Below are 25,804 nucleotides of genomic sequence, written 5' to 3'. Positions count from 1 at the left end.
AATATAAAACAAGCAAAACAAAATCCCAACTGCTCTTTTGGTTTTTAAAGATTGGTTTGTGCGGTTGTGGCGTCTTTGCTGTAAACAAACACAAATTTCTGATGATAAAGTCCTTGTTATAACTTATTTATAATTGTCCATGTTATTAGTTGCTCCCGCACCGCTGCCACAGACTGGATCGAGGGACACACACAAGGAACTGGGGCCCATTCATTAGTGTTGTTTTAGCCATTTCTTCAGCCACCCGCTGGCTGTGCTATCAATGGTACGTTTACCTTCTCAGTTTAGCCAGCACCCAACCTCAAGAAGGATGACAACTGTCCCATCCCTGAATTGGCAGTCTGACACCTTAATAGTGTGGTAGGACCTACTGGAAAATACAGTCCAACATCATCACTGACTGCATTACGGATATAACTCTGTTTCACACTCCCCTTCGCGCCCCAGTCAAAAAGGTGTGAAGCAAGGAGACAGGGTGTCACCAAAACTCTTCACAGCCTTCCTCAAAATGGTAATGAGGCGGATGAACTGGAAGGGTGGAATCAGCGTCAACGGAGAGCAGTTAAACCACCTCAAATTTGCAGACGATATCATGTTGATTGTCAAAAACACTATCAAACTACAGAGAATGCTGTAAGAACTCGACACAAAAAGCAGCCAAGTCGGACTGAAAATGAACCGCTCTAAAACAAAATTTATGTGGTCTGATGCCTTGCCAAAAGCCCAAATAATAGTCAAGGGAGAACAAATAGTGGAAGTTGAACAATGTGTCTATTTGGGTCAAGAAATTAGTATGTCACAATCAGGAAGGCGAACTTTCTCCTGAAGAAATAAAGCTGGTTGGCGCGCATTCAATTCTATCAGGGATGTCCTCCAAGGAAAAAATCAACAAGGCAACATGTGCCAACCTCTTCAACTCAACAGTACCGCCGGCAATGTTGTACGGCAGTGAAACATGGCTGCTGATGAAGAGAGAGGAGCAACAACTGTCTGTCACGGAGAGGGCGATGGAAAGAATTCTGGGGATTTCAGTCTGCGACTGAGTCCCCAATGAAGTGATCAGAGAGCAGAGTGGAGTGCAGGACGTTGTCGTTGAAAGCAGGTAAAGCAAAATGCGATGGGCTGGGCATATAGCTAGGCTCATTGACAAGCCATGAACAACAGCTGTCACCGAGTGGTACCAATGGGACCTGAAACATCCACTCGGCTGACATCCAAAGAGATGGGAAGATTTTTTTATCGTGAAAAGGCATAGCCCCATATGGAGAAGGAAAGCCAGAATAAGAGAAGAATGGAAGACATGTTGTGATTGGTGCAATCTATATGAGGGCTGAAGGACCTATCAATCAACGTGATTAGTTCTGTAGCACAATGGGATTGTAATCCCTGTTGGAGCTTCTAGACATATCTGTAATACAGATATTAATGAAGAGTTCACAGAATCTTCTATCTGATTTTATGTTGATTGGATTTAATTTTCTTTTGAAACTTTTCATAGATACTTCTTTCCTCCAAAGTAACTTGTTATCATTTTAGCATTAAGATGAGCTAAAACGAGGGTTAGGTCACGACATGGTTGAATTTAGAAAGTTTATGCATAGTTTTTTGGATTAGCTGTTGTCAAACTGATACTCCTTCAAATCAGGGCAGGGACTGAATCTGATAGACATAACACTTTGATACTTACTGTTTCTAGGACCAGCGGCATTAGACGGAAGTATTACCAGTGTGTAAACTCTGAGATTTTAGAGAAAAATATCCTTAGTAATTTATTTAAAAGGCCATATGTTGTATAGTGACCAACTCTTAAGCCGAAAGCATAGCATTTGAGTAGGTGGAATAATAAAGGGCAAGGCAGTCAAATATATTCAGATAAGTAATACTCATCCATATATGAGGGGATATTTTTGGCGCCTTCCCATGAATTCAGTAACTTAACCTCTACAAGGGACATGTGAATGGGATTAGTAATATGTTTAGAAATGGAAGGGAGTTCATTTGCTTCAAAAGACTATCCGCTCCCTTAACTCTGATTTAGAATACAGTAGAATCCTAGGGAATGGAGGTTGTTAGTAACTCTGAAATGTTTGTAACTCTGAACAAAACATTCGGTTTTTCTTTCGAAAGCTTACAACTGAACAATGACTTAATACAGCTTTGAAGCTTTACTGTGCAGAAGAAAAATGCTGCCTTCCCTTTATTTTTCTTAGGAGTTTACGTTTAAAACAGTATTGTATTTGCTGCTTTTTCCCTCTCTACTGCTGCCTGATTTATGTACTTCTGGTTCCAAATTAGGTGTGGTTGACTGGTCAGTTTGTAACTCTGAGATTCTACTCTATTATCTGTCATCTATGCTTATCAAATTCATGTCTGTCCACAATGTGCTTGTGCCACCTAGGGCTGTGATGTTATCGGATCAACTAAGCAGGGCTGGGCCTGTTTAGTTAGTAGATGGGAGACTTCCAACAAAAACTCCAGATGATGTGAAGCTGATTCTGTAGGTGTCACTCCTCCCTTTTTAAGTTCAGTACTGAGCCAAGAGATTCAGAATGCTGTTGGGGGTGGGGATGTGGTGTCTTTCAATGAAGACCTAAAACTGATGTTTCTAACTGCTTGCGACTGTTAGATTTTTTGTCACATTCCAGTGTGTGGTAGAATCAAGGTAGACCTGGTATTGCTTTTTTTTTCATGTTTTCACTTACATGGTATTCTTCTTTTCCTGTCCTAAACTTTTGTATAATATTACTGTGCATGTTGAAACAGCTGCCAAGTTTCATCCACTTCAGAAGTGATGCATTTATCTGTGGTGTGGTGGTGAACTGTATGGGCTGGAATTTCAAGGTGTTGAGTACCTCCTGTGAGTCATAGAAAACCCTCAACTCCTAATGACTACATTTGAAGTTGAGAACACTCAGGATTTTGCTGGTTAAAGCCTTATAAAATTGTGTTCCAGATCATGTATATCTGTTTTCTTGTTAAATGTAAACCTTTTATATTTGTTGTTTAGTGTGAGTAAAATGTACATAAGTCAATATTAAAAGAGAGCTTAAGTTCTGGAACTTCCTGAGTGTTTTATTTTTCAACTACAACATTGCATTAATACTAATTTTTTTGCATTTATAAATAGAATAATAAATACTAATACTATAACAACTTTCTTCTGACAGTTTCAAATCTTTAAACAAAGGTATTATCCCCATTCTACAAATTGGGAAGCCTAAGTAAAGAAACTGTGACTTGCTTAGTGTCTCACAACAAGTCAGTAACAGATTGGAGACTAGAATCCAGGTGTTCCAATCTGCCGTTCCTTGCTCTAGGCATCGGTGCTTAAAGCTGCGGAGCAGTAGAAACCCATGAAGGATAATCGGAGCACCTGAGGTGTGATCTGTTTATATACACCTCTACCACGATATAACCCTACCCGATATAACGCGAATTCGGATATAACACAGTAAAGCAGCGCTCGGGGGGGGGGCCACGTCGGTGGATCAAAGCAAGTTCAATATAACACGGTTTCACCTATAACGCAGTAAGATTTTTTGGCTCCCGAGGACAGTGTTATATCGGGGTAGAGCTGTATTTCTTGAAGCTGACAGGATGAAGGCTAGATGGCTAAATTGCAGGACCTGTTTTAACCCGAGGGCAATTGGTAGCTTTGTTTGGTAATGTCACCGTTTTATTATCCCCTGGGAATCTTTTATATGCTGAAGTTCTCCTAGACATTTGAATTTATTGCATAAGAATAGTTCCTAAAGTATAAGACAAGCGTTGAGTCAGCCAGCGCTTAGCCACCTCTGCTGCTGTTTTCTTTCACTATCTTGTGTGAGGGCTTCCACACTGGGTGTCCAATATACATTAAAGTCCTCCAATGTGCTCCATATCATACTCAAGAAGGTGGAAGTACAAATCTGATATTCCCCATGTGACTAGATAAATTTAAATTTGGTTAAAAACTGCATGAGATTTAGTTGTGTAGTGTTTGGCGCACTTGGAGATATGGTAAGCATATATTTTTATTCATTCTATAAAAAGTGTTACCAGGGAAGCATCAATGTATAGAAAATGGCTGTGAATATTAAACAAGTCATCTTTGTTAGTTGTCTTTATTCTCTAATGCTAGTCATATGTGTACTAAATACAATACCTTTATCAATTTGCAAGTGGGATATTAAACCTGAAGAATAATCTAATTTATCCAGGTCTAAAATATTTCTTATAAAAATGTTTTTAAGCCTGTTGGTTTACTTCCCAAAAACAGAACTAGCTGTGGGATTTGGCAATCCTGTGGCAGTCTTGCATGACTTGCTAGTGTTTCCTGTGCTTGGACAAGCCTAGATAAATGGAAATTCTTCAGTTTTAAGATAGTACTGTCCTATTCCAAATACCATTTGGTCTTACTTGTCACGTGAACTGTAGATAAATAGATTGGAAGTTGAAAATTTGACACCTTTTCCAGAAATTATGTATCTGTTCTTTAATGTGATTGTGCATTACAAAGATCTCTACGTTATTTTTTTCAATGCTTCTTTCCAAAAGTGGTTTGCCTTGGTTCTGCATTTCTGCATTCCCAATATTAAGAATATGGGGGATCTTCATAGCATTTCCTTCATTATGCACTGCATACATCAGCCCAAAGCTTGGGATTGAGTCTATTCAACTCTAATTTATATGATAGACTTGCACTAAAACCTACACTGTGTCAGTCTTTTGTATAATTTATATTATTTTTCTTTTATAATTACCATTCATCATTGTCTCACTGTTTAGGTGCTTTAAGTGATGTCATTTTGTCTATTTATACTTTTTAGTTCTCAATTAAAGAACATTCCCCGCACCTGTTGCTATACTTTGAAACACGCAGGTTTCATGTTGCTAACTTGTAGTATTCTTTAATTATAATAGAATAGGTGACCTACTGTCAAAGAACAGTTGTCTCTAAATGGATTACAAGGAGTTTATGTGGCTTAAAATGGGCTCTGTCTTCCAACTGCTGCAAATAGTTCACATTAACTAGAAGAAATATTCATCAAAATAACTTGTATCTAAAGTAAAGGTAACATTAAACACTAGTTTTGACTCTAAATTTCAGATAATACTTATTTAACTTCTGTGGATTAGGGAGGTGAAGAATAAAAATAAGAGGACAAGGCTATGAACCAAGCAGTTAGACAAGCTGTTCAAAAGTGTCAGTGCCATCTGGATATACAGGAAAAATGAGCACATTAAAATGGTTAACTCTCCTATTCAAAGTTGTCTGATCTCATGCAAGATCATTCCTCACCAGTCAGAAATCAGCAGTTCAGTATAGTGTCTTATTCAGGCTGTAACTGCCTGACTGTGGTGGGTGATACTGCGAATTCCATAGCAGAAGAAGTTGAAATTAATTATAGTGCATTGGTAAATGAAAGCTTGAATAAAAGACCCAAGCTAATAGGGAGTCTTTTTTCATATTTTTGTCATTGTTTGCGATTTTGAGCCAATCACAGTCTAGGAAAAACATTTTCTTCTTTCAAAAGCTCACCAGCTTGTCTTTCACAAAATCCTACTCAGCACAACTGACTCTCGCAAAAAGATTTTCGTGACTTCATCTGATCTTTGAGCAATCACAACTTCCAAAATGCTGTCAGTGGAAAGTCAGGGCAGTGGCACGGAACCACAAACCCCCACACGGCAATAAAAACCTTTGTTTTAGAGGTTGATTAATCTTTTTGTCTTGCTGTACAATATGAATAATGTTCATGGTGTTGTGAAGAACTCCCAACAGGTCTTGTGGTTTTCAAATGTCTGTTTTGCTTCAGTGATTAGTCACCCACAAAAGCAGTTAATTGCTTCATATGCTGCTTTGTCATGAATGTTACTCCCAGAGCATTTCAAGCAGAAAAAGAAAAAACTCATTCATTTTCTATTATGTAAATGTGGGAAGGGGAAACTCTTCACCTAAACTAGTTTAAGTTAGATGAATGGCTTAGTTTGAATGGGATTAACTTTTTTCCCCTTTCACCATTGCAAATGATGGCTTAATTAGAGTAGCACACTTTATACTCCTGTAATTCAAGCATTGTTAGAATTTTCCATTATAAATGCTTCCCCGATTGGTTTATTGTCGACAGGAATTTATTTGTTCTTGTGGAGGGGTCACTGCTGGCTTCAATTTAACATTAGAGATGGTTATTTCTTTGCATTCTTCTTTCTTGCTTAGTATTTGCTATAAACAAAAAAATGTCTTCACTGGAGACTTCTCTGGCAAGCACTCTGACTTTCACATCACTTGCGCTTAGACTTGTGGCTTAAGGGAGGCCATTCACAACAAAAAACAATAGAGACTTGGTATTACTGCAGGGTATTCTCAAGTAGAATTATTCATACGCCTGGAACTATAGTAGGCCAGTATACTAAGACCGAAATAACTTTGTCTTACATATGTCTGATCTGCAATACAACTGATCTTACCACCTTATATATATAAAAAAATACACTGCAATTATAAAGGCCAATAAAATCAAGGAAGTGCAATGCTAAAGCTAATGTATTTTTAGGTAGTAATGCTATTTAAATTCTGTAATAGACACACTACAGTTTTTAAGATCTTTTCTCCACTCCCACCAGTGAAGTTGGCTTTGGTAGCATATGTTTTGATATAAGGATTTTGGGTGGACAGAAATAGAAGGGACCATGATTTGGGTCCTAGTAAATGAGACCACCTCTCTCCCTAGATGAAACTGATACAGTTGAGGTCAGATGAGGACTGGGGCAACTGCTTGTCATAGCAACAAACTGCGCTGGAGATAGGGTACCTTAGTGTAGGGCCCTCAGCTGGAGGATTCACTTCTAAGTTGTTTACTTTTGAAGGAAGGGTTTAAGGCCCTTCTGTTTTACTGATGGGGGATGATATTGGATGATTGGGGGTGGGGAAAATTGATAGATTAAATTTAACAAATGTATTATTGTACACTTAGCTGGGAAGAATTAAAAGCACATTTTTCTATGCACATCATGAGAGGAAGGATACAGTGATAACTCTCTAAACTATAAAATGTTTACCCTTATTTACACTTACACATTTTGTGGGAAATAAAGCAGCATCTTGTTTATACCAATATTGTCCTTCACTTCTTTTATACAGCAGTTCATCTAGAAATTTATCTGCAGAAACCGAGTTATAAGGAAAAAATCTTTACTTATCCTATATTTTAGCATGATTTATTCATGTTTGTTATCTGCTAGTTTCCTTTGGCACAGTGACTAAAATTTTTCACTAAACTTGCTTCCTTTTCATACTGGAAGAATCATTAATTTATTGGAATAAAAAATGCAGCTATTTCTTGCCTAACCTTCTATTGCTGGTCTGGGTGAGGTTCTTATAAACTCACTCCTTAATTTAATGTGCCGCTGATCAGTTTCTGTTATGTAACATCTTACTGCTAGACCTTTTTGGCGTTTCATTGCATTGACATAAATAAGGCTCAGATAGTCAAAAAGCTTCTGATAGTTTTTGGTGCTAGCTACTGCAATGCTGCTGCTCTTGGCTGAAATCATATTGGACTGAAGAACTTGCTCACATTTTCAGTGAGAGCTGCCTGATGTCTTGGAAGTTGAGAATTAATTCCATTTGATTAACCATTGTCTATGACACTTGTTTGGTGAAAGAGGGGTTGCGCTGAGGTGCTTTATACACAGAACATTTATTTTAGCCTCAAAACTAGAGGGCTGCTTGGGCCTAATTTTTAAGCCAGAACTGGACCCAAGCCCAAGAGATTTGAGTTGTTTTCCCACCTAACCTGACCCTTCTTTCCTAACCTGTGTCAGCATCTCCACTGCTGTGGCTGCATGCTCAGCTCCTGCTGCCTGCCGCCCGCTTTTTAGTGTGTGCGCGCTGCAGAATCAGAGGTGCTGCAACTCCTCGACACGCTCACTCGACACACAGTACGCACACAGCAGTGAGGCAGTGGTGGCTGGCGGGAGTAAGGCATGCAGCCTCCACCAGTCCAACCCCATGGGCAGGAGGAGAGCTGAGCTGACCTGACCTGATGCTGAGAGTGTTCAGTTGTTTTCCAACCTGACCAGAACCCAACACTGTGGGTGAGTTCAGGTTGGGTTGCAGGGCTTTACTCAAAACAGCCTTATGTAAAATGTTAGGGCTGTAAAAATTGCAAAACTACTTGATTTATGAAAAAGAACTTAATGTAAAACCTCATGTTCTCAAATATGCAGGCTAGCAAGCATTCCCAAGTAAGGATATGGTGACTGGGGGGAAAAAAGCTTTTTTTCTATTTATCTTGATGATTTCCAGTTGAAGTACTTGTAAATGTGACTCTTCTCTTGGACTTATTTGGGCTCTGTTTTAGACAAATGAAGTAACTTGAACATTAGTCACCCATATCGTGCAGCCACTGGAAAAAATAGTGAAAATAGTTTAGACCTTGGCTACACTGGCGCTGTACAGCGCTGCAACTTGCTGCGCTCAGGGGTGTGAAAACACACCCCCCCCCGAGCGCAGTGAATGCAGCGCTGTAAAGCACTAGTGTGATCAGAGCCTGCAGCGCTGCACGCTCACTCGCAGCGCTGGCGGCGCGACTACACTCGCGCTTCACAGCGCTGCCGCGACAGCGCTGTGAATTCCGGAGTGTAGCCAAGGCCATAGATTGTAATATCCAATCCTGTGAATTATAGCCTAGGGTTGATGGGACATGGATGTCAGCATTTTTACAGGTTCCTGAGGAAATGCTTGATCCAGGGATAACTAGACTTATGACTTTCTTTAGATTTGTTTTCTTTTCTTTTAAAAATAGCATTTGTTGAAATTAGTGTTTAATAAATGCCTTTGGAGAGAAAATATTTGTAAGAACATAAGAATGGTCATATTGGCTCAGACCAATGGTTCATTTAGCCCGGTATCCTGTCTTCTGACACTGGCCGGTGCCAGATGTTTCAGAGGAAATGAATAGAACAAGGCAGTTTCTCAAGTGATCCATAACCTGTTGTCCAGTCCCAGGTTTAGGGACACCCACAGCACGGGTCCTTAGAGAGATTACTCCTATATAATCCTGGGAAGGGCTTCTGAGGGCTTTGTTTTGTGATACCTTCTTGCTATTTGCCCCTAATCATTATGTGGATGCTGATATTTAACAAAGGTTATTTGAGGAATTGGTGATGATTTAGAGTGAACTAAAGAAACAGGCATAAATCAATAAGAGGTATTTTGTTCAGGAATTAATTGACATCACTATAATTGCTGAATATAATACATCAGTGATTTAGGCTTCATCATTCGTGAGTGATGTAATGGTGACACCCATAGACCTGATGGGTTCTTTTGAACCTATCCTGCCTAGCAGCTTCAGCTCACCTGATCAGAAGAGGTTGAGGAGACATGCTAGGCTTCCTCTGATATGGTCTGAGCTGTTCTATGTGTAGCTCTCTGGGACTCTGGCTTGGAGGACTAACCTAGAGAGAGAGCCTAAACCATAGTCCCTTCCACCAAACAGTCTGTGCAGTGGCTCTGGGTAAGGATCTTGCCATATCTGCCCTGGCCATGGGGGCCTGAGAGAGCAATCTGTGAGCCGCATCAATGCCCACTTCTCTCAGGCCAGGGCAGGCGGCAGCCTAGCATTGTGGTCAAGGCTCCTTAACCACAGTCTTCTGCTTCACTCAGGCTAGGGAAAGAAGCAGCTGGTGTCAGGAGTGTAGAAATCCTTGTTTTCTTCAAAACCCTTCCATGCTGCAGGCTGGTCAGGGTAAAGTTGTAGTAACTAGGACATTTGTTGTCACTCATGTACCTGCAGAATATGCAAAATAGGGTGTTATGTCATTTGCATGTAATCTGGAGACTTCTGTAGCTGAGGCTTGCCCTGATATGAGTAATTAACACATGAAGGGAGGTCTAGTTTCTTGGAGGATAGAATAAGGGAGGTAAATGGATCGTTAGGCTGAAAACAGAAAGTTTGTGCTAAATAAGAAGATAAGAGCAGCAATACTGGGTCAGACCAAAGGTGCATCTAGCCCAATATTCTGTCTTCTGACAGTGGCCAATGGCAAGTGCCCGAGAGAGAATGAACAGAACAGGTAATCAAGTGATCCATCCTCTGTTGCCCATTCCCAGTTTCTGGCAAACAGAGGCTAGGGACACCATCCCTGCCCATCCTGGCTAATAGCCATTGATGGACCTATCCTCCATGAATTTATCGAGTTCTTTTTTGAACCCTGTTACAGTCTTGGCCTTCACAACATCCTCTGGCAAGGAGTTCCACAGGTTGACTGTGCATTGTGTGAAAAAATACATCCTTTTGTTTTAAACCCGCTGCCTATTAATTTCATTTGGTGACTCCTAGTTCTTGTGTTATGAGAAGGAGTAAATAACACTTATTTACTTTCTCCACCCGAGTTGTGATTTTATAGACCTCTATCATATCCCCTCTTAGTAGTCTCCTTTCCAAGCTGAAAATCACGGTCTTATTAATCTCTTCTCATATGGAAGCCGTTCCATACTCCTAATCATTCTTGGTGCCCTTTTCTGAACCTTTTCCAATTCCAATATATCTTTTTGTTGAGACTGGGCACACAGTATTCAAGATGTGGGTGTACCATAAGAGAAGTAAATAGGTCCGTAGGCTAAGACAGAATGTCTGAGCCAGCTAAGATAAGAGGGAGAACACCCAGGGAACCATTTACTAACCATGGGCAAGGTAAGATAGGAATGGACAATGCATAGACAGGGCATGCTGCACAGTCATTTGTTCTTGCAAAGTAACCAAGCCAGTCACACAATGTGATGCAGTGTGTAGTAAAAGTAATCTAACGTGTAAATGTATAAAAAGGAAGAGGTTTGCTGTGTAGCTGTCGACGTGTGGTACACTCTGTACCCACCCCCTCCACTTGAGTCTGATCAACTCAGTGTAGCTTTGCTGTATGCCAAATAAAGGAACCCGAGTGATGAAATCTGGAGTCAAACTGAATTTTTTGGATCCCAGAGAACTGGATAAAGTGTTCTCCCAGAACTGGACAAGGTGTCCTGGATAAGCCAAGTGGAAAAGGTCTTGGAGGGAATCGCAACAACTTCTGAACCTTCAGCCTTAGCAGATACAGCTTTAAATGTTATCCCCTTGAGCAAATAAATTGTGGAGATCTCAGCATTCTACTACATACATAATAGTTTTTACTTTGATCATTTAACATTGTTTTAAATAACATATAATAAGATGACATTATTGTCTAGCTGCACTTAGTCTTTAAAAATGTGTTCAGTAGGATTGCCACAAGAACACAGGAATGGGACTGTGAGCAGTAGCTGGCTTGAGAGGACGTGAAAACAGCTCATTAGTCTTTGTGTGGGGGAATACCAAAGTAGAAGGCAGCCGCAGCTTCCTCCTTTACAATGTGAGCTTTAACACATGATGGGGAAGACCCGGGCCTGCCTTCAATATAAAAAGAGAGCAAGGTTTGGTTTGACTGAATACTGAAGCACCAGCTAAAAAAGACAGTCTCTTTGCTTACTTCTACCTGGCATAGTGCTTTACTGAAGTAATTGTCTCATGTCCTAAGGAATCACACAGTGTGAGAATATGAAGATGATATATAACATATTCAGATTGTCAGACGCTGAAGTTAAATGTTAGAAATAATTAACCTAATGAAAACTTATAACTAATGAATTCTAAAACTGTGACTCATCAACAAAATATATGCTATGTACAAGCAAGTAATTGTTCAAAGGTACTAAGTTTTGTGCACACTTTACCCAGCCAAGAAATGTGTGAATATATTTTCCAGTACACTGTACCCCACACACATGCTGAGAGAGGAATTCTCTGGAGAAAGGAAAAAATTAAGCTGAGAGACTAATGTAAAAATCACAGTTTTGACTGAACAAGTTACTTTCTCTTGCTACAGTTAACACCTAAGATTACTACAGCTGAGATAGACTAGAAAAATAGTATTTTCTTAATTTTATTTTTCACGTTAGAGCAGCACTTTGTGTATAGTTGATTTCACTTGTACCTTTGTATAGTAGATCAGTTCCCCTATTTGTGTTGGTCTTCCGCGGAGCAACAAGAACAAAACACACATTTTTTTTAAAAGAATTGGAAAACATGATTGTAAAACCTCAAAAAATAAGCAAGATGACTCAATAGTAGGTGTAGTACCTGAAACTGCTTTTATACTCTTTTAAATAATTAACTGGTTTGAAATTGACGGTTTCTTCTTAGACATTTAGTATGACACACAAATTTGGATGTGCCATACCTGATAAATTCCCTGACCTTAAAAATGTTAATGTATACATCCATAGACGTCTGTTTTACTGAAACTACTGGAATGTGCAGTTACAGGCCTTCAGTGCTTGTCTTTACAAGATAACTAAAGCAGTGAATAACTTCCAGGAGTAGGCATATAAAACAGCAGGTAAGACAAACGTCGTATTTCGTTGTTATATGGCAGACAACTCAGACCATGTGATAATACACATGTATTCCTGGCTCTGCCCCTGCCTGGCTTGCTCAGTCACCTTGGGCAAGTCAGGTCCCCACTCTGCCTCAGGTTCCCCATCTATAAAATGAGGATAATGACACTGACCTTCTTTGTAAAAGCTCTTGGAGATCTACTGATGAAAAGTGTTATAAGAGCCAGGTATTATTATTTATTATTATTTTATAAACAGAAAACAAAACCATAACACATGTTTTGTTTTTCCTTTTTATATGGTATATAATTTCAGCTGTTATACAAACCATTAAAGTACTTTTTACCTATTACTATAACATAAAGGGATTTTTGGTCAATAACAAATATATGGAATATTTCTCATTTTTCTTTGCTTTAAATTACTTCTGATTTTGTTTTTGTTCAGATAACCCATAGCAAAAGTCATAGTTTGGCATGTGCATATTCAACATTTTTACCCTGTCATTTTTTTTAGAAGCTACAGCACTGTAAATTGGCTATCAACTGACCACTGTCCTAAAATAAAGCTGAGTAGAAAATTCAAAGCACAGGTCAAAATGGCAAAGCTATTAAGATACTAGTTTTTATTGCAGTTGCCTATAGGATCTCATCAGTTGCTTCTCAGAGATATAATATATAATGCTAAGAATTGCTATTAGATGATCAGGAAATGGGTTGATCTTGAGGATGCAATATTTCACTATTTCTAGACAGACAAAAAATGTTTTATAGAGGATTACATTTAGGAAGTGTCTCCCTCCCAATCCCCCCCCACCATGCAAAACAGAATTGAAATAAAAGCTAGAATCATGCAGAGAGCTTTCCAGCCTGGTTTGGCTTTTATAAGTAGTGGTAGGAAAGGCCAATATTGGAACAGGGCCCATAAGCAACTTGGAGTAGTATGTCAGCATTTCCATTTTTTTAAGCGTTTATAATTTGGCCATTAAAATCTTTCAGCAGGCTTAAACTTGACAGATTCTGACTGCAAGCACATTCCCTTGGTTTTGTCCACCAGTTAAATAGTTCTGCCATTTTCACGTTGTTGTAATTTAAAAGTAGGCTTTCCAGAGGTTTAAAATGTTTGCCTAAAAGCAGGGCCGGCTCCAGCGTTTTTGCCGCCCCAAGCGGCAAGGGGAGGGGGGGAAAAAGCGGCGATCGGCAGCACTTGGACGGCAGCTCTACCGCCGCTGCTTCATTCTTCGGGGACCCACCGCCAAAGACTTGGACGTGCTTCCCCTTTCCGTTGGTCGCCCCAAGCACCTGCTTGCTGCGCTGGTGCCTGGAGCCGGCCCTGCCTAAAAGGAAGTGTAAAAAGTTTTTGAATAATTATATTTTTAACATTTTGTGTGTATGAACCTTGTTTAATCAGGGGCTGTTAAATGGCAACTGGAAGTAGGAAACTTTTTGTCAGAGAGGTGTGGAGTATTTGCCTCTATTTCAGCAGAGTTCAAGCTTTTGCTTTTAAAAACAACAACAAAAAACCTTCAAATGTAAACCTATGGAGTGGCCTTCTCATGAATGTGCAGATAGACTGAAAGAAGAGGCGTTTAAATGAGCTCAGTGTGATGCTAACTCTGAAGTCTCTCTCTGGCTTTTGGACTTAAACATATGCAATGTTATGGACCAGATCCTCAGCTGGTGTAAACTGGCGTAGCTCCTTTGACTGGACGGAGCTTTGCAAGTTTTGAATGGAGCTTTGCAAGTTTAGATCTGCTGAAGATCTGGCTCTGTTTTGATGGCGTCTGTACAGGACAGTTAAGCATCTTCTCATTCCAACCCTGCATGCATTTTGTGCCCTTTGAGCAAGAAGGATAAATCTTCAGCATATTGAATAAATGGAGGATTTATTAAGGGCTGATTCATATTGTGTAAAACCTGTAAACTATATTGTAGATCCAATTTAATCCTTAACCAAATGGCTTGTGCCTAATTATTGAGGTTAGAGACATAATAAAATTGCTTAATCTTCATTGCCCTTCATATTGTGGTTTATCTATGCTACAGTGACAATAGCATGCAATAATACAGTTTCAGCCTTAATTATTCATTTCCTGACTAAGGCCTGGTCTACACTAGTGGGATGAGGGGGATCAATCCAAGTTATGCAACTTTAGCTATGTGAATAATATAGCTGAAGTCGATGTACTTAGATCTACTTACCACAGTGTCTTCACTGCGGTAAGTCGACGGCGGATGCTTTCCTGTCGCCACCGCCTGCACCCCTCGTCCTGGTGGAGTGCCGGAGTCGACAGGAGAGCGCTTGGCGGTCAATTTATCACGTCTAGACTAGATGCGGTAAATTGACCCCTGCTGGATCGATCGCTGCCTGTCGATCCAGCGGGTAATGTAGAAAAGCCCTATGGTTAACTATAGCCAGAACCTTTTAAATATTGTGTTAATCCATTTTTAAGTGAAATAAATGGAAAGGGAATGAATAAAATGAGAATTTAAAGAATAGTATTTACCAGATATCCTCTACAGGGAAGAACAGCTTAATGGATTTAGCTGGAATGGGCTGGAAGGTGGAAAGTTTTCAATTGCATTAAATGTCATAAAAATATTAATCATATGAGAACAGCTTGCCGTGTGTTTATAAAACAAAGTTCATCTTGTTGGTCTGGTCTAAATGGACTTTTTACACAGATGGAGTATAGCTTCTTCTGAAAAAGAACAAACAACTTTGATAGAGAAGTTTCTGTATGCATGGTGGGTTTATTATAGGGGTGCAAATTAGCACTGAAATAGTTTAAAAAAAACAACAGGAGAAACTTATTTTTAAACGGAATGTATTGTTTATGAGCAGAAAGGCTTCCAGACCTGGACACTGAAGTAATTTATCCCCTGAAGGCATACTGCACTATCACAAGCAGAACTAAACTTCTTGATGGAGATGGGACAGTCCTAACTCTACTGAATTTTGTGGTGTGGATGTCTCTCCACAAAGAACTATGCTAAAATCACTGTCTCACTTCACTGTGGCCAGTGAAATGAGACAGAAAGGACTGACTTGTCATTAAAAACCTGGCCAAATTTGAACAGGTGTCTTACGGAGACACTACATCCTCTTATTATTCCATTGAGTCACCCAGCCCTCCTGGAAATTTGGAAAATACTGGTTCAGCTTTGGGTCTTCTCAAATCTTTGACATTCTCCCCTTTTGGTGAACATTTGAGTGTACGATTTTAAACACCTTTTCTTTTCCTTCTACATACTCTTCATAAAGCAGATATGAAAATTCAATTAACTTACACTGCATTTGCAGAAATTCTTGATTTCACAGCTTGTATGATACTTCATTGCAAAACATAAACAGCACTGACAGATCGGTTGATTAATAGTGATGAGCCAGTTTCCAAAGATTAATTGTCTTTCTTTAGTATACACGCAGTATTTCAGATGCTTATCCAAAACCTGTGTTAATTGTTTAAATCTCTTGCGGCTGCAAAAATAGGCTGGAAGTCTCAAAAGAGAATTCTTGTAGGACTGGAAATACCATATGGCAACATCTTTCTTGTTGCATTTTGTTGTTTCTAATTCTGAATGGAATTGGGGAAATACTGCAGTGTGGTATTTTCAAATATAGCTGGAAGGAGATATTGTTCACAAATACAAAATGAATTTAACAACGTTGTTTTTAATATTTTGGTTGAACGTTAGGTGGTTCTTTTGTCTGAGCCAGTTTATCTATCCTTACTGACTAATGCATACACTAGAAATATTATACTGGAAGAAGCAAGTGACTTAATAGATACAGGAGGAATAGTTAGTGCAATGGCAAATTTGTTGATGATTTGCAATCTTGTAGTTTTAGAAACATTTCATTATTTAATAATTACCACAAGTCAGACCCAGAATTACAACATGACTCTGAGCTGTTTAATTCCGCCAGGTGTCTTAAAAATGTGTATTGACTACATGGCTTCACCAAGGGTGAAGAACAAATACTTTCTCTTTATCTTAGATTCTGAACTAGCAAAGTCAGATTATGACAGAAATCTGATGTGGTAGAGATGGGTTGTCTGAGTTTATAAAGACTGAGGTTAAACCTTGCTTCAAGAAGAGATAGGTGTTGCGGCTCACAAGGGCTGAATAACTGGACCTAATCTTGGATAATCCTGCTCCCTTACCTTAGGGCCAAAGGCTACATGTCTGTATTCTGGGAGACTACCAAGGTAGTTAGAAGCTGTGATAGAAATATCCTTTAGCACAGGATTTTTTTTCCTTTTTTGGGGGGGAGGGGGGATAACAATTGCTTTACTAGCAGTACATTCATAGTATTACTTGTGTGGTATCTAGTTATTTTAAAAATATTATTTTATTGTTTCATTCTGGACTCCAGGATCACTTTGACTCCTCTTATGTCTGTAAACTCTTGGTCCACAATTTAAACATGTGAATTGTTAAGAATAATATAGGGTTTTAGCTATACCTTGTGTAGTTGCATTTTTAATCTCCCAAATGGTAAGTGGAAATAGGGGTGTGTATCAGTGGAATCTGTCTAACTTGACTTTTTCCTGATTCATACTAATGAATATCTTGAGTGAGGAAAACTTGAGGTTAGCATAGGATGAATAAAGGTCAATTTGGTGGTGGCAAATTTAAAGGAAAAGTCCCCCAAATTCTCTGCCAGATTGGTAATAGGCCTGATAATAGTACCTTTACACTATATAAATTTTATTAGATTCCTCTTGGTTTACCATAAATACAAAATGTATCTATAATGAGCAGAAATATGAACTGAAGTGTTCCTAAATGTTGAGGTATGTACATTCGACCATTGCTTACGTATAAATTTCAAAACATGTAGAATATGGTTTCTGTCATGCTGGAAGTACAGAAAATCTCCTGAAACAAGACTTAGGGGGAATAAAACACTCTAAGTGTTCTGATTTTATAATTGTTGTTATGGTGACAAACTATTGCAAGAAAAACATTTTGGAGGGGTTTTGTGGTCTTTATATTGAATATACTGAACAAGAGCTGGCATAAATTTACTACTGTTGTGGAAATTAGATTGGCTCATCTTCTGATCAGCTGGCATCCTTAGTTACACCAAAGGAGACCAGGAGACCTTCCTTTCAAATTAGTACCATCAAGCCTAATTAAGTGACTTTTTTTTTTAATGGTTAACAGCAAGAAAAGTATTTAATGTTTTGTGAAAGCCTTGATGATCTGTTGTTCTCCTCAGCCCACTTTACCCACTAGAATTGCTATCTGTAAAACTGGCATTTAAGTCCCGACATTGCAAAGTAGGCAATAAATCAAGTGTAGCTAGAAGGGACACGTATGATACTGCAGGCAGACAGGCTTTAAAACTATTTTAATACGTTAGCATATGTCACAATACTAAGAGCATTTGTGCTTATTAAAGTACTTAAGCATTCCATTTGGTCGAAGTGTTGGAAACGTTTTGCGTTTCACCCTAAATTATGAATTTTTCTTTTTTTACTGACTTGCATAACCACCATAACATTTTTCTCATTCACATCTTGGTGGCTCAGTTTGCTTGGTGAGCATTTTCTTTGTGATCTTGGAGAAACCACAGATTTAGCTGGTTGTGGTCTGAAGTCAACAAACCTAAGTAAAACTGCTTTGAAACATGAAACACAAATTTATTTCCTAGTCTCAAATGTACTTAGGGTAAAATTAAATAATGGTGTGCTGTCTGACTCCACAGGCTAAAAGAACATTGTGAACATTTTTAATGATCAGAAACTGAATTCACTTGTGTGTTGTTTTTTTGTGGGTTTTTTGTTTTTTTTAAATAGCATTTTAACATGTTCATTTTGAAGACAAAATAGGTTTGCAGATCATTAGGAAATAACACTTTGCAAGTACTACTTCAGACTAGTGTATGCATAAATGTATCTGAAACTGAAATGTCATTTAAATTTTTTTCTCTGTCTAAAAGTTGACAAGTTATAATCTCCTGAAAACTTTAGGAGAGGGATGTCAAGGAAAGGATGATACAAATGTAACTATAATGTTGGGAGAGTTCGTGTCTCTTCGCTTTCCCATTTTCCTAAACACGTACATCCACTCTGGTATTCTTTGGCAGGAGAGATTTAGGAAGGAGACTGATCAGCGTGGTGTTGTGAATTACTCCTCACCCTTTGAATGTGGTGATACTTCCAGGTCTAACAATAGGAGATAGTAAAGTGTAAAATTTTGGCTGAATCTTTAGGTACAAAACTCAAACTTGTAAAATGAAAAATGTTCATTTTTGACTGCTGGAGCAGCTTAGATTATAGCAATTTTTCAACAAACACTTATCAATAAAAAAGAGTTATTGAACTATGGAATGACATTTATGTTTCATGCTAGCTATGGTCATAATAAAAAGAAATCTTTCCACGTGTGTTGCCGTTTGTTCTCTTGTTGCTTTTATTGCTGTAAATTGACAACTCTTGAATCAGAAGTGATTAATGATGCACCCCAGTGCTTTATAAGTCTTGAGGTCAGTAGTCTCATAGACTGGAAATTCTGTGGGAAACAGGGAGAGCAGACCTGTTCCTCCAAAGGGACAAAAACCTCTCTCTGTTCAGAATTATCATTGAAGTGTGCATAATGTGTCATCAGTGATGAACAAATGCTGAAGACAAAGGGCAAAAAATGTGTTCTCTCTCTCTCGCTCTGTGTGTGCATATTTCTTTAGCCAACATATATGCATAATACACATATCTCCATTTGTACCAGTTAGTAACAAGCCACACTTGTTACCTGAGGACTTTACTAGCACACAGTAATTTTATTATTAGAAGGTGATAAGTCCTGAAGTCAATGGCTTAAATGGAAGCATCAGTTATATAGATTCAGCTGAAATATCTATTTAACTCTTTCTGGCTCTCCACACTTTCCTGCTGCTGATACAGTGCTGATCTGGAGAGCCTAACAGATATTTAATTAAATTGCAACCTCAGTTGTTTGCTCACCAATTAACGGAACTCTTCACCAGTCAGTGGAATTCCAGAAGTAATGTTCAGCCTCCCTTATTCGAAAGCCTATTCCAAATATTTTTGGAAAATCAGGATTGTATGATTTGGAATGATGTATAATTGCTGCTCCCTAGATAATTTTTGAAGTGCCAATTTTTCAGCTCAAGTACCAGATACAGCCAACAATGTCTTAAAATATGGTGATTAGCCATTCTTTCATATCAACTGCAAAAAAAAAAAAGCTAATTTTGCTCAGCAACATCTTGTAATTTTGGTGAACTCAAACAATAAGTGATCTTTAGAGGAAGCTGCAGTACATATATATGCAAATATTTTATTATGGTTATGTACTTTTATTTTATTTTATATTTTTTATGACACAGACACCTTAGGTGAGGCCCTTAGATTCCTGCATGTTGCCAGTGCAGCCTTCAGTATCACAAAGTTTGGATGTTGTTCATTATGTCCATTACCATCCCTCCCCTTCCATCTCTTCCTCCCCCGCCATTTGCATCCGTTTGGAAGAATTTTTGTTGCTACCAGCAAAGGACTTGGAGTTATATTAAATTTATCTTGGAAGACCTGAAAGTACACATGAGGTACCAATAATAACTTCATTTGGCTATAATCCTTCAAAAGCAGAACTGCCCTTTTTTTTTTAGTGAAAAGAAGCTTTGTGTTTCAGCACTGCTCTAAGGATGGTGCTGTGTTAAAACAGAGTCTGACTGGTGCAGTTGAGTTAAATGAAGTAATATCATATAAAAGGAAAGGAAAACAATAAGCAAACTGTTGAGATTATGGCTCATGGCCATTGAAAAGACTGTAGTTTAATCTAAAACTTAAACAGAGATCAAAATGACTTCTGTATGTTACTTGTTCTTGTTGAAAAATCAGACGCATTAAGTGCAGACATGAGCCCTTTATTAGATGTATACTGAGGTAATATAAAGTTGTTTCTGCAGCAGCCTGTGACGTTTCTGTCCATACAATAGTCATGGCTGCCATTTAGTGCTCAATCTGAAGGAAACTTAATTGAAACTTTTGTAGTTTCTTGCACCTCTTATGTAGGGTTGGCTGTTTTGTTTTGGTGTGCCCTAAATGTTGTTTTGGCGTAAGAGAATCCAGTTTGTTCATTTTTTGTCATATGTTAGCTGCAATACTGTGGGTTCAAATCCAGTAATTTCATTTTCTTTGTAGAAAATAATTAAGGTTAGTGAAAATTCACCCACATTAAATGGGGGAGGAGATAGATAGTACTTTACCTGTTAAAGTATATTTTCAGTAACCTAGCAATGAAGTACATGCATTTTTAAATTTGTGCATGTTTTTTTCTATTTTAGAGTGCACTCTGCACCAAAGCCTGATCCTGTTCCTGTACAAAAGGTATGGTTTTTTTTTTAAATTTCTACCCAGAGATGTAATGTGTCGCACTAGTTTCTGCACTTCCTTCACTCGATTCTTGATACACACTAGTAGTCAATCTGTTCTTTTAGCACAACATATTTAGGGTAAAGATCTCGTATACCATGAAATCACTGTGCTTTTCTTAGTGATATTGGTCTTAAAAAAAAAAAAAAATTGGGGATCAGTACAGTGATGAACCAAAAGCCGTATATAAATAGTACCTTCCAGCTTTTTCTTCCCCAAACACCTATTTTCTAACTATTTTTTCTTACTTTAATGATAGCCTTTATAGCAGCATCGCCCCATCCTGAAGGGAGAAACCACTGTAGTTTCTTCCAAATAGAAGCTATCACCTTTCTGTGCTCTTGAAAGGAGCCTAGCTTGATAAAGTGTATAGAACAGTTCATCAGAGTGCTTTCCAGTAGTGGAGAACATTGCCCTTCAGAGTTCACGCACTGTTGGAAAATACTGTTGGCAAGACTATATTCTACATTTTGTAGAATCCTTGCAAAACATTAGGTTCACATTCTTTTTCCAATATTTTAACCAGATGGAGGCAGGTAGGAAGTCTTTACAGGACAGATGCATGATAACAGTCTGCACCGCTCAGATCCTAAAAGCGTTTGACGAATTCTGTTCCATCTTTGAAACACACATCACCAAACCCCGGAAGTAAATAATATCCTTAATAGTGTTTGGCTTGTTCCTCTTCAGCCAGTTTGCCGGTTGCTGCTGTGCCCCTTGAAATACCACTTCATGTACCCCATATCCTTTGACACAGCAGCAAATTGCTACATAGGATATAAAATGTAATGTTCTATATGTGTGTGAGTGTATATTGAATTTGATTTGAGATGGAACTTGAATTTTAAAAAAACCTAAGCGGATTTATTAAGCAAACTTTTAGGCCACATATGAGTAATCTGGTGGCCTTTACATCTGAGTGAGTCTTTTGTTTAATCCTTAAACCTTATTGAGGCATGGATATCTTGCATGAGATAAGAGAAGCTACTATCTAGGGTTTCTATGTTTATTGTGTATGTTAGGATCCTTCCCTCCCCAAAAATGCATGTGTCATGTATACGTTTTCTTGCCAATACAGTATAGGTGAAGTTTTGCTACTATAAAACATATCATCTGTCTTGGTTGGAATCAAAGGGAATTACCTTCTCTCTTTCCAATGAAAATGTGTATTCAGGATTTTGCATGTGGTTGGTGTGTTTTGTGTGTTTTTGTTTTTATTTCATATAGGGAGAACCTAAAGAAGTAGTTAAGCCTGTGCCTATTGCATCTGCTGTTGCACCCAAAGTCACTTCCACAGTGAACATGGCCTACAATAAGACACCAAGGCCATTTGGAGCTGTACCTTCCTCAAAAGTCACTTCCATTCCATCACCGTCATCTGCCTTCACCCCAGCCCATGCGACTGCTCCATCATGTGCTTCCCCTCCACCATTGGCCACTGTCACGCCTCCCCCATTCACTGCATCTGGACTGCATGTTAATGCCAAATCCAGTACTGACCAGCGTTCACCTGCACTGAATGCTGCTAAAACTGCAGTTAATGTCCCATGGCAGCCCAACACATACAATACAACCCTGAACACGTATTCCAACGACAATGCCCAGGATGTGGCAGAGGGACAAAGAAGAGGATTCAAAGAGAGCCAGGTTGACAATAAACAGCAAAATGGGTAGGTGGCTTCAGGGCACTTTGTCTGCTGTGAGGGACTTTTCTTCCAGACAATTTACTGGGCTGTGTTTAAGGGGACAAAACGCATCTTGGAAGAGTTGGGTTCTTTTCACAGAACATCTCTGTGAAAAAGATAAATGTGAATAGTCTGGTTTTAGGTATAAAGTGAGCTTCTTAGAGGATCTTCTAAAAGCATCTTGTGTCTGCAGTATAATCTCTGTTATAGAGTTGAACCATATGAGATGTGTTGAAAAGGCAGTTGCAATCATTCATTGGATGCGTTTTGAACTTTATAGCAAGCTCAGTAGTATATTTTTCAGTCCCGGCATGGTAAAGAAAGCAGCAGGCACCCAAAAAATGCGAGGCAGTTTGTCAAGAAGGGCCATCTAGAATTGGGGAAAACCAGGAATAGGACGCTAAGGAAGAATAACCTTGGCAGTGGCTGGCCACATAGTGCAAGTTACAGCATTTCATCCAGAGGTTGGGAAAGAAGGCAAAATATAGAACTGGTTATATTTGCTACGTACAGGAAATTAGCATGTTGGTATGGGGAGAAGATAAAATTTGAACTGAATCTAGTTTTTCATTGGTTCTAATGCAACTTTCCTGGAAAGTTCAGTTACGCAGAAGTGTGTCCATCTAATCTAAAAAGCCAGCACTAAAATTCAAGTGTTCGAATATTTTTAGCAATTCAGAATTGTCAAAAAGGCAAACTCTAGTGTGTTTTGAAAGTTAAAACACTCACTAATATGTCTGCTGAGATTTAACATTTTAAAGACACTAACGGGATAGTTTTTGGTATTGCTGATGCCCAGCAAATCTTTAAATCAAGGCCATAAAGCTACATTTTGAAGAAACAGTTGTTTTAATGTATTTTACTTATTTTGCTTTCTTGCAACCTTAACTTAATTTGTGAAGTTCAAGAAGTGTTTTGAATCATTACCAGAGACTTTTAAAGCTAGCTAGTATAAGTATTATTCCACTTTTGTTCAGAGGTCATTAGAAGAGCAATAACAAAAATGTAGTCCTGATGCAAATCTCCCCTGGTACATTTTGAATTTGGTGCTGAACATGAGCAGTAACATACAAAGAGAGAAACATCTGTGTCTGAACTAAAGTACAGCACTATGGTTTCAATTATTCCACTTTAAGAACAAATAATTGAGCAAATTATATATATATTCCTTTTTTTATTTCAAAACAAATTTCTTCCACATGTTCATTTATATAATGCAGGCCTTATGCATTTTATATCACACTGTTGTCATGGCAATTTTAAGACTCTTTCAAACAGATGATGGCATTATTCCACACAGCTTTAAAAAAGGGAAAAAGCAGGCGGTCCTGAAGACTCATTCCATACTAGGAGACTTAAATGTGCTCTGGTGAACCATCCATATACTTCTAGGAAGGGTGCTTTTGGAAGAATAATATAGGGAGCTGGCTTTCAGCTACAGTAACTAGCACTGAAAAAAACACAGACTGATATCAAAATCAACTCTCTTGCAGGGAAGTAGTGCTGCAGGCCTAGAATTAGCACTTCAGCAGTCAAGATAGGATGGCTGCTTGAGCAGCATAAATGCATCATAATAAATTCAGTGAAAAAACAATTCTATGTGAAGAAAATGTCAACTGACTAGTGAAGAAATTCCTGTCTTCCTGCCAATCTTAGCAGAAAATTCTAGTATGGAAACTTGGAAAAGGTTTAGTGAGTTTGTGAAAGTATATTTTATTATAATAAAGGGCGACAGTATAGAATACTTGGACTACAACTTGATTAAGCACAACTGTAAAAATCTTAAAGCCTTAAAACGAAAATGACAAAAGCATATACATCTGCATCTGTCTAGGTAACAGTACTCTCAGCTTGCTTAGTCACCATGCTAATTAACAAGTAAAGTTCTTCCTTGCTTAACCCGAATTATTGGGTAATTGTTGAAATAACAGAAGGATGCAAGTTTGAAGTAATGGGACCATCTGAAATGAAACCCCTTCCGATACACATGTTTAGCAATTCTGTTTTATAATAAAAAATGGTGTGGTGTATCTTGTAGATGTACAGTATTGTCGGGCAAGTAGAAAGCTCTAGACTTGTTGGACTTTGCTGTACTCCAAATATTTTTGTTTCAAATGTTGAGCAAACCCTTATTAGTATAAGAATTTGCTTACGTGCGAAAGAGGTGTAATGGTGAAGAAATGCTGGGAGAAATTACGCTATCGTTTTTACAAATATATTTAGACTAGAGTAATTCAGTCTGTTCACAAAAGGCTTTCCTAGCCAGTAGCACAGTGGCTCTCAAACTTCTGTACTGGTGACCCCTTTCACATAGCAAGTCTGAGTGTGACCCCCCGCCCCTTACAAATTAAAAACACTTTAAAATATATTTAACGCCATTGTAAATGCTGGATACAAAGCAGGATTTGAGGTGGAGATTGACAGCTCGCGACCCTCTCATGTAATAACCTCGCGACCCCCTGAGGTGTCCTGACCCCCAGTTTGAGAACCCCTGCAGAAGCACATCACACTCTACATGTAGTATACTTTGGGGATAACTGTGAGCAAGTGATAGTTTTTTTGCTGTTGTAACTGAAGAGCAGAATATAGTTAAGAAACATTCTGCTCTCACTTAAACCCATGTAAATCAGGTGTTGTTTCACTGAAGTGAAGGGGTCAACTTCTGATTTTTACACAGGTGTAAATAAGAGCTGAATCTGCCCATTGTGTTTAAATCAGACAAGTTATCCCATTGTTAAAAAAGTCAGTTTCTTCTTAAAATTAAAAGCAGAGTTGGCTACGTGGAGTCTTGTGGGTAATTTCTTATTGTATAGTAGATTCAGATTTTTGAAACAATAGATTACTCTGGGTGTGTATAAAAACAGAATATAGAATATTAAAATTGGGGCAAAGGGAGGAGGCAAGCAAGAGGAATGAGAAGCGTTCAAATTTTTAACTCTGACGCTCCAGTTGTGGTTGGGTGAATTGATAGACCTAGAGATGAGGGACTGATTGCTTTCTCCGCCCCCCCTTCCCCCTCTGCCATTTCAAGAGTATGTAAATCACTGCCTCAATTACAAACCATAGTTTAAAACTTGTCAGCTGTAGTTCATTGAACCAACCTGGCGACACAACTGGTAGAGCTGTGCAAATTTTTTGGCCTAAACCATTTTTTTTCAGCGAAAAATCTTTACATCGACCAAAATGTTTTGCAAATGTGTGTCTATTTCACCAAATTGTTGCAGTTTTAAATTTCAAAAAACCTAGAAATGTTTAATTTCTAGTTACCTTTTCATTTAGGAAATTTCCTTTCTTTTTAAAAAAGTTTTTCTTTAGAAA

General features: G+C 38.5%; 1 protein-coding gene across 2 annotated transcripts in view; it reads left to right on the top strand.

Moving 5' to 3' along the window:
- PDLIM5 (PDZ and LIM domain 5) overlaps positions 1 to 25,804 on the top strand; it is a 180,204-nt gene that overhangs the window by 71,233 nt on the left and 83,167 nt on the right. For both annotated transcript variants that reach the window (XM_026660499.2, XM_026660498.2), the window contains exons 3-4: positions 20,714 to 20,756; positions 22,029 to 22,471. In XM_026660499.2, coding sequence (XP_026516284.1) covers positions 20,714 to 20,756; positions 22,029 to 22,471 — 486 coding nt within the window. The remainder of the gene's footprint in view (positions 1 to 20,713; positions 20,757 to 22,028; positions 22,472 to 25,804) is intronic.

The sequence above is a fragment of the Terrapene carolina genome, unplaced genomic scaffold (genome assembly GCF_002925995.2).
Source record: "Terrapene carolina triunguis isolate 2854851 unplaced genomic scaffold, T_m_triunguis-2.0 Scaffold789, whole genome shotgun sequence".
Taxonomy (NCBI): domain Eukaryota; kingdom Metazoa; phylum Chordata; order Testudines; family Emydidae; genus Terrapene; species Terrapene triunguis.
Note: the sequence above shows the minus strand (reverse complement) of the source record. Positions and strands in the feature narration are given on the sequence as shown.